General features: G+C 36.7%; 1 protein-coding gene across 1 annotated transcript in view; it reads right to left on the bottom strand.

Annotated features, from left to right (window-relative positions):
• LOC102303548 (integrin alpha-X-like) overlaps positions 1-2,449 on the bottom strand; it is a 12,826-nt gene extending 10,377 nt beyond the window's left edge. The window contains exons 1-6 of the mRNA XM_042215786.1: positions 2,350-2,449; positions 2,068-2,171; positions 1,707-1,777; positions 1,176-1,290; positions 536-663; positions 266-411 (exon numbers count right to left, since the gene is read on the bottom strand). Coding sequence (XP_042071720.1) covers positions 266-411; positions 536-663; positions 1,176-1,290; positions 1,707-1,757 — 440 coding nt within the window. The 5' untranslated portion in view covers positions 1,758-1,777; positions 2,068-2,171; positions 2,350-2,449. The remainder of the gene's footprint in view (positions 1-265; positions 412-535; positions 664-1,175; positions 1,291-1,706; positions 1,778-2,067; positions 2,172-2,349) is intronic.
• Positions 2,450-9,403: the final 6,954 nt, after the last annotated feature.

The following is a 9,403-nucleotide window of genomic DNA, read 5'->3' as shown; positions in this document are numbered from 1 at the left end:
CTCATAACCGTAGCATGTCGGAGCAGTATGCTCACATGATAGAGCGGCTGTGTGTATTGTTAGCCTTGCTACCAAACCAGCCAAATTAGCTTTGCAAGTATTTGAATTGAGGTTTTCTTTGGGCCATCTCACAATTAGTAGAATACCCCCAAACACAAGTCTTTCATTGTCTCTTTCAAAAAGCTTGAACACATGGACCACAGTGCTCAGTGTGGTTAGATTTACAGAGTTAGGGAATAAATAATAATATCTTTGCATCCCTTACACAACATGTTTGATGGCCTTCGCTGTGTAAGTAGTTCCTCCTAGTTTGCTAATTTCTTTGATGGTAGTATCCAGTGATGTAGATGATGAAAATTTTGTGCAGTAAAAATGAACCTGTGGTGAAGTAGAGAACTGGGAAACAGAAAACTAAAAAGGAAGGGGAAAAAATATTTAAAACATGTAAAACAGCCGTGTTTTGTGAAGTTAAATGGAAATAATAATGAAACTATTTTATGTGTGTGCTAGTATTTAAAGGATTACAGCACCTCACCTGTGTATCAATTGAAAGCAATGACTGGATTAGATCTTTCACAAACTTCTTCATTGTTTGAAAATCTCTAGAAGACACACTGATTGAACCATCCAACAGAAAGGCAATGTCTGCTTGGGGCGGGCACGCTTTCAAGATATAGATTCAAAATGAAATAAATTTTTAATGGGTTAATAGATGTTTTTAATGGTTTCAACATACTTTCAGTTATACGAAATATAAAGTCATAATACAGTTTCAGTTGTGCTGAGATTTAGAGATTACACTATAAAATCCAATTAGTTACCAGAACTTAAAACATTATGCAAATTTGTTGCCTCAAAAAACTAAGTAAAACTTACTTAAATAAGCTTTACTTACAGAATAGAATAGAAAAAAATAGCTTTTTATTGTCATTGTACATGTATAATCCCAACTCTGCAGTTGTAAGTGAAAAAAAAATAGTAAAGACATCAGAAATAAATAGCCAACAGAAGAGCTATATAAACTAGAGGAATATGTACAAAATAATAGAAAGGCACAAACATAAAAGATTTTGACACTATGATGAAGTATATAATGCAAGTGTTTTTTGTTTTTTGTTTTTAGGCAGGATTTTAATGATTTGAGGTATATTTTTCCAAGCTCCATGTACTGTTACCTTGAATAAAATCAGGTCTGGGTGTTCCAAATGTACTAGAGTGATCCATCTCAAAGCACACACCGTTGTACATGGTGATACTATTGCAGTCATTTGGAATGGTTGGCCCACACACCTGAGAGGAGAAAAAGTCAAGTTGTGATTAATACACTGAGTTGATTATTTCCATTTCTTTTAAGCAATAGTTTGCTCCATATAAAATCAACCAAATCTTTAAAAAAATTTACATTCAGCTTTTCACACAGCTTAAATGGTAAAAGCCTGAATTACAAAAAAAAAGACCTTTAGGCCCAGTTTTATTAATTTTTATTCTTTTCAGTTTATAAAGGTAAAATTTTGCATGTCTTTATTAAATATTCTGAAGTTATTGTAACTCAACCCCTCCCCACCAAAAAATAATAAGGGCATGCCACAAACTCATGATTTTATTTTCTAACTATAAGAAAACATCTGAGACGCAGAGGACAGAAGAATTTCATCCTCTGTGATTTTTAACAAAGCACTGGTAATGTCTGTAGTTCAACAACTCACCACAGTGTTTTGTGCCGTGGGATCACTTTTCATTGTTAAACCAAGCGACATGTTGACTGCAAAACCTGGTGCTGTAATAAAAGTATTCTACATTTGTTATAACACTCATAAAAAACTTTTGACAACTCCAAAGTACCACAATTAAAGAACTTTTTCCTTTTTGGCTATGACAACTGAAAAATTAAAAAGAATAATCTTAATAATTGGCTTTTCTTTGCTTGGTGTACATTACTGTTACATACTAAAATATTTGTTTTGGAAATCTACTCAAACTATGATTTGATTTAACCAATTTAATTCTGGGCTTGGATGTGGAAAGTCAAAGTTTCAGGACATCCTGTCAAGACAAACAGTTACCTACCTTCAAATTCAATAGTTTGGCAGTTTGGGGAGGAGTTGGTGCACGTATATATTTTCCCTCTTCCATTTTGTGAATACTGTTCAAGTGGAGCACTGATGAGCAAACTAAGGAAATAAATAACAGAATAATGAGAATGATGTAGCCTAGAGAGCAAACTGCATAAATAAGTATTGTATGTTTAATTATTTCTGTTGGCCATAACAGAGATCTTTGTTCTAAAAATACAAAATACATAGCAGTTGCAAATCCACATTAAACATAATAATCCTTGTTCTGTCTTACTCTGATTGTCTTTGCACCACTTGGTAGCCAAAACCAGCAGCAGCACTCCTCAGGGTCTTCCAAGCCACAGGATCAATGTTGAAACAAGTGCAGCATTTAATACTGAGAATTAAAGAAGAAAGAACATCATAGTCTCATGTAATGGACGATTATGTAGTTATAGTTATCTATATTTAAGGTATACAAGAAAATGTATACACTATGTGTCACTTTTTTTTACTTCAATGGGTTTTGTTTATTTAATTTTGTATTCCAACTAAAGACCAACAAAGTCAGAAATTCTGATTTAAGTTCTGAACATAGTGAATTGGAGCAATATTCACTTAAAAACAACCATACATACATTTGCTTTTCTAAAGAATTGAAGAAGAAAAAAACAGCTAGATGTGGAATTCCATTTGCTTATAGATTTTATTTAGTGGAAACACAGCTTGCAGATTTAATTAAATGTCATTTGTATCTTCACTATTTGGAGATGTTAATTATTAGAGAATAAAAGACTAAATCAGAATGCACAAACCTGTCTTACCTGACAATAAAGTTGTAACACTTATTGTCCACTCCATTGTGTTACTCCCATGAAAAATAAATGACAGATGAGTGAAGTACTACTTCTGCTGAAAGCATCAGAGGAGATGAAACCAAAAATGCAGATATTATAGGGCGACTGATCAAAGCTAGGAGAGTCATTAGGAGGAAGTCTTATGTAGGAGGAGTTACAATGTTGACAGCACTGTGTTTGATAAGACACAGTGCTGCTACTGTTAAGTGGTGTTACTTAATTTTGATCAAGTTCTTTAAGCATTACATTTTTCAGTAAACAACAATAATCCTTAAACAAGCCATTCTGTTTATTATATTAGTTTCTGGGCTTCCTGTTCCCTTCAACTGGAGTTGTGGAGAACTGGTTAATAGGCTGTCTTTCTTTAGTAGTGGTGAGGAAATCAGTGGAGAGATGCTGGTAGGTTTGTCTGGTCGTGGTGGGTTACCCCAGCTGTTAAGCTTAGGTTTGTCTTACAGGTAGTATCTGTTACATGACTCATAAGAGTTAATGGAGGAACACTGTTCAGAAAGCACAAAGTTTTAGTAGCAAGAAGCAAGCCCTAGTTACCAACAGAGTGGCGACGTAGAGAACAATGGCACTAGTCATCCAGTCAGCTCATGGAATTTGATCCTCAAATACCATGAACATGACAGGAGACAAAGTAGACGGAGAAAAAAGCAGGAACAAAACCCAAGCCTGTCCAACCATAACATAAATAACCAAATGAAACCTTCTATCTATTCGTTATCGTGAATATAGTTTCAGTTGTATGTATACAAAGCCTGACCTCCTCTACACTCTCACTCAGTCATAAAATCTAATAATTTCCCTTTCAAAAAACCCCAAAGATGCACGTAGCATGAGTTGGTTGAATATCCCTGGATTCAATATGTGGGTACTTCATGTCTATGGGTGAAAAAAGTAAATGAAAGTAAATGTTCTATGCAGGTATCGAATGTGCACATTAAGTCTAAATTAAAGCCATTTACTTTAAATGTGTCGGCATAGCTCACTCATTGTATGTTCCAGTTTAGGATTAAGAAACAGTATTCAGTAATACTTTGAGCATCTAAAAATAATGTCAGAACCCTGCTAGATGACTAACAGTTGACTCTGCTACTTTTGACACCTTTTCATATCTGTATATGCTTACTAGTTCAGATTATGATCTTTCTCAGGAAGTCACCCTCTTTGTCTGCAAGTCCACCACCGGTAAAGTGCACTTTTGTCAACATAACCTAACGCCCAATGATCCGAACACATCTGAGGCGCAAAGTTTCACTTTTTTTCAAGTCTCTCTGTGATTTCTTATGAACTGAGTGTGATAAATTGAAACAGATGCAGATTAGAGCAAGCCTGACTGTGCGAATGTATGACCTTTGCTAAGCTTGGAGTTTTACCCAATTTGAAAACACAGACTTGCAAAATGGTCTTGGTTGACCATGGACCATGGTTTTGACACTCACTAGTGTATATTACCCTTGTTTCTGGCTTTAGACAGTTACATTTACTTTATTTTATTTCCTTTTTATATTTTAAGTAATTTTTTGTATTCATTTGTGACACTGAATATGTTTAAATGTTTAAACTCTTATGTCTCATTTTTTAAAACTGTGTATTTAATACCTAATATATGCATTTTATGACTGACTTTACTCTGCTTCTAGAAGTGGGAGCTGGCTCAGGGTTACAGTTCCCTACGCTGAACACAACCTCACTTGGAGCAGGTTGTGTTCAGATTTGCGATTTAAAATCTTCACATTTTCACTGATTTGTTTAATTACAGCATGTTTTAAGTATAATACAGATTATGTATTGTAAATTGGCTTACAATTTTTGCATTTTTGCATAAGTGAACCACAATTTATGTATAAGTTTTTAGTACCTTATTGGTACGGCCTATAAGGTACCAATAAGCTAGACTGGAGCCACAACACCGATGCTCTTTACAGGAAGGGTCAGAGCAGACTCTACCTGCTGAGGTGGCTGAGGTCATTTGGAGTCCAGGGAGCGCTTTTAAAGACCTTCTATGACTCTGTGGTGGCATCTATCATTTTTTACAGTGTTGTATGTTGGAGCAGCAGTTTATCGGCAGCTGAGAGGAAGAGGTTGGATAAACTCACTAGGAAGGCCAGCTCTATTCTGGGATGCACCCTGGACCCAGTGCAGGTGGTGGGAGACAAAAGGACTCTGGTCAAAATAACATCTCTGATGGACAGAGTCTCCCACCCCATGCATGGAAATGTTGCTGAACTGCAGAGCTCCTTCAGTGACAGACTGCTGCATCCTAGATGAAAGAGCGTTTCTGCATGTCCTTCGTCCCTGCAGCTGTCAGACTATACAATCAGAACTGCTCCCAACAAACATAGATGTTCACATCAGCGCTGTAACTTGGCACTATTTTATCAACCGATTCACACTATAACCTGGGTTTGCCTCTTATCTGTATTTAATTTTATGTAATTTTAATAACTGTACAGTATTCTGTTTTTGGTAACCATCGTCCTTGATGTAAATATGTAAAAATTGCGTATTTCTGTTTTGTGTCTTGTGTACTGTTTGTTTGTATATGTGTCTTTCTTGCTGCCGTTACAACCAAATTTCCCCTTGTGGGACAATTAAAGGATTATTCTATTCTATTAAAACTACTGAATTAAGTGCAAACTGTATGTCACATTGTCATTATTATTTTACTATTTTATTTTGTGTTATTTACAGATTTTTAATAACCACATTATCATCATCATATGACCTGAGTGTATGGAGATAGTGTGGTGTCAATTTAGACAAGAACAGCTTCAGTAAGAGGAAGAGAGCTGTCACTGGTAGGTCAGTGAGCTGGGACAGAGGGGTGCCACCTTGTGTCTGTTAGCTTAAAAGTGCAAGAGTACAAGAGAACACACAGAAACTCAGCCCTAGAGGCATTTGAAAGGAAAAAGTTAGCAGAATTTATAAGTGTTAACAAAATTACAGTGGATATGTTGTTGTGTCTGACTGGAGTATGTGGCACTCATAGGGATCACTTTTTGCAGAAGAAGAGTCATAAGACCCATTAACTGTGAGTGTGCACAGAGCCTGAAGCAAAAAGCCAACAGAGAAAGTTGTAAACCACTACAATGATATCCTATTATCTCCAACTGAGATAATCAAAAAAAAAAAAAACTGGCTGTGTTGAACTTCATTCATTGAAGAGGAAAAAATGCAAATGAGGAAATTACATCAAAAGTATTTTCGATTATATGGGTTGACCTACTAATCACTGATCCCTACTGATTTTGTACTGTATTTTTTTTAATCAAAAATGTCTGTGTGCTCTGTGTATTTAGAAGACAGGTTTCAGGTCATACCAGACATTCATCAGATTGATCAGAAAGCACAAATTTATTTTGCTTTACAAGAATGATGAAGCATTAATGATGGATTTCATTGTGTTACATCCATTAAAACTACAAGTTTTTTTTTTAATTGGGCAGAAGAGTGAGGTATTTCTTCTGCAGAAAGAAGAAGAAGTCAGAGGAGGTGCACAGGGTTACAGCTCAAAGCTAAGACAGTCATTTAGAGAGCTCTTGTGTAGGAGGAGTTATAATGCTGAAATTGGATTTACTCAAAAATATTTAATCACTTTAAATTGAAAAATAAATGTTTCCCTTAACAGTTTATATACAAACAAAGACGCCAATTTAAAAAATGTCAGCTTTTCTATTCCTACTGATACAAGAAAAATGTCAAAAACACTTTTGTTATCTTTCAGATAAGCCTCTTGATGAAAGCGAAAGCTGAAAATCACATTTTTATTTTTTACCCTCACTCTGCACTCACCCAATCCCTGCTAGAACATTTAATAAAAAAAATTAAAAGATTAAAAAATGTATTGTACTTTTAACATTTAAAAATATTAAATTTGTGAACTCTACATTGCTTGTCGATGACTAACTAGTTGACTATATGTGTTTTTCCCTGTCACATCTGTGCATACTTATTTTTTCACACTACAACATCTTGTCAGGAAGTCACCCTCTATTTCACAACCACTGACAAAGTGCATTTTTGCCACCACAACCTTACACCTGATGCTGTGAGCGTATCAGAGGCGCGAAGTTTCACTTTTTTTTAAAGTCTTTTTTATGCTATGAGCCATCTGAGTGAGAGAAACAGATGCAAAGTGTAGTTCAACCTGACTGTGTGAATGTGAAGTCTTTTGCTAAAGGCTTAGTAGCTGACCCCATTTGAGTAACACAGAAATAAATTCTGGGTGTTGTCATTCGGTGCCTGCATGAGATTTAAGTGTTTGATAAAAGTTGCATCCTGCTGAGACAATTTAATTTGAAGAGTTTTCAGGTCCTGAAGATTAGAATCTGAGGGAGAGAAACTGAAAAATAACAGAGCTCAGGACTAACTGAAACATACTTAATACATGACGTAAAAATAACCATAAACCTAAGAATCACAGAGTATTCAAAAATAATCAGCATAATGTCAAACTTTCACTTGGTCACAGATCACTACCATGGCAAAGACACACTATATCATGAAAGCATTACTTAATTTTCAACCAGTATTTCAAGAACTTATTACTTATTAATTAACAATAATAACACTTATAGTAAACAGACTGTATGTTCTATTAGTTTCTGGGCAACCAGATTAAATTGTTTTACTTATAAGTATTAATGCAAATAAAAATAACCAAATAAAAGTTTCTAATATTTTCTTGTTAGCAGCTGTGAAACTAAATTATTTAAGCTTTACTAAGATAAAGATGTTTATCACTTTCACGGGTAATTAGGAAAAATGTTTACTGAGGACACAGATTACAGAGAGTAACTGCATCCTTGTGGCACTGATCCAGGATGGTCAGGATTGCCCAGGATGGATGATGGTATTTATTTGTTGTGTTGGTGTCAGCAGCTCTAATACTGCTCCACCAGCAAGCCGCACAATCTACGCTGTGCTTCCCACGGTGACAGAAAATCTCCATCATTTTGCTGCGTGTATTGGAGGATCTAAGCTTTCTCAGTAAATACAGCTTGCTCGTCCCCAGCTTCTTTGTTGAGGCGGCTAGACGTGAAAGCTTTCTTATACAGAAACTTGACACTTGGAATACAACAACATGAACAATAAACTATATCAGGTGCTTTCAACTATGAACAGGAAATGGGCAAAGGAGTCGTGGTTTGGGGCCGGTGAATAGAATCACTAAAACAGAGAGAAGGAAACGTCAGTAGGTTCACTGGGGAGATGGCCAGCAAGAGTTTTATCTTGTCTTGTCCGCAGGCAGGTTGTGACATGGGGGCAAGGCAGATGGTGAGTTCTGGGTGAGTGCTCATTGATGGTAAATGGCCTGTATTTGTATAGCGCTTTACTAGGACCCCAAAGCGCTTTACACATCCAGTCATCCACCCATTCACACACTGGTGATGGCAGCTACATTGTAGCCACAACCACGCTGGGGCGCACTGACAGAGGCAGGGCTGCCGGACACTGGCACCACCGGGCCCTCTGACCACCACCAGTAGGCAACGGGTGAAGTGTCACAACAAGGACATTAAAGTAAGTAAGATCAAACTAAAGCTATCTCTTTACTTCAGTTAATAAGGTTACTTGTTGTTACTTGATGTGAGTCCAAAAAGAGTACAATGGGTGAATGCAGGGAGGCAGGCAATCGAAGCAGAGTACCAGAATACCGGGGATGGTGGCTGTACACGGTGTGAGAGACCAGCCTCCAGGTGAGTGGGGTGGAAGGATGATCCAAGAGTACGAAATCACAGACACACAGTCAATAAAACAAGAATACTATCGCTCAGCAAGAACTGCACTTAGCGGCCTGGCACTAAAGAGGGTTAATAGATATTCTGGCAAAGAGTCAATGAGAGCACTGGACTTAAATACAGCAACGGGGATTAGCAACAGGTGTGTATATTCAGACGGGTTGCTGAGGCACCACCTGTAGGCAGAGACACACACCCACTCACCTGGACCATGAGATTCTTCTTTCAATCTTCTTCCAATTCTGTTGTCAATGTGGATTTTCAGGCTATCTGTACAGTACATGCGACCATTTCAGAACAGTCAGAATGTTTCTGCAGGTGGCATGACTGAATGTACTGAAGAGATTAAGAGATGCACTGAATGTCTGACGTGCACAAAGTGAACATGAATGCAAACAGAGCAGTCACCTGTACTGCACATCATTAAATCAGACAGAGCCCTGTCCCAAACTACTGTGTAGCTGTTTTTATTGAGTTTTAAAACATGGTATCCAGTATTACTTTGTACATCTAAAAATAATTTCTGGGAAAAAACACAGTGTTTCTTACTCCATTTCATATTGATCTTTGAATTTTGAGGTTTTGGACTTTCCTTGTTAATTGGAAAATGAGTTTGGGCCCTCGCAACATTGCTGAGACCTGAATATCTTATTTCTTGTAATAAATTGTTGCTATTTTTTTATCCTGTTATTTCTCACTGTTTGGTTCATGTTTCCATTACTACTGTGTTAAACGCGTTCTA

This window comes from Haplochromis burtoni, unplaced genomic scaffold (genome assembly GCF_018398535.1).
Source record: "Haplochromis burtoni strain Fernald_Lab_line unplaced genomic scaffold, NCSU_Asbu1 Contig_822, whole genome shotgun sequence".
In the NCBI taxonomy this organism is placed as follows: domain Eukaryota; kingdom Metazoa; phylum Chordata; class Actinopteri; order Cichliformes; family Cichlidae; genus Haplochromis; species Haplochromis burtoni.
This window is presented reverse-complemented; position numbering and strand designations above follow the sequence as displayed.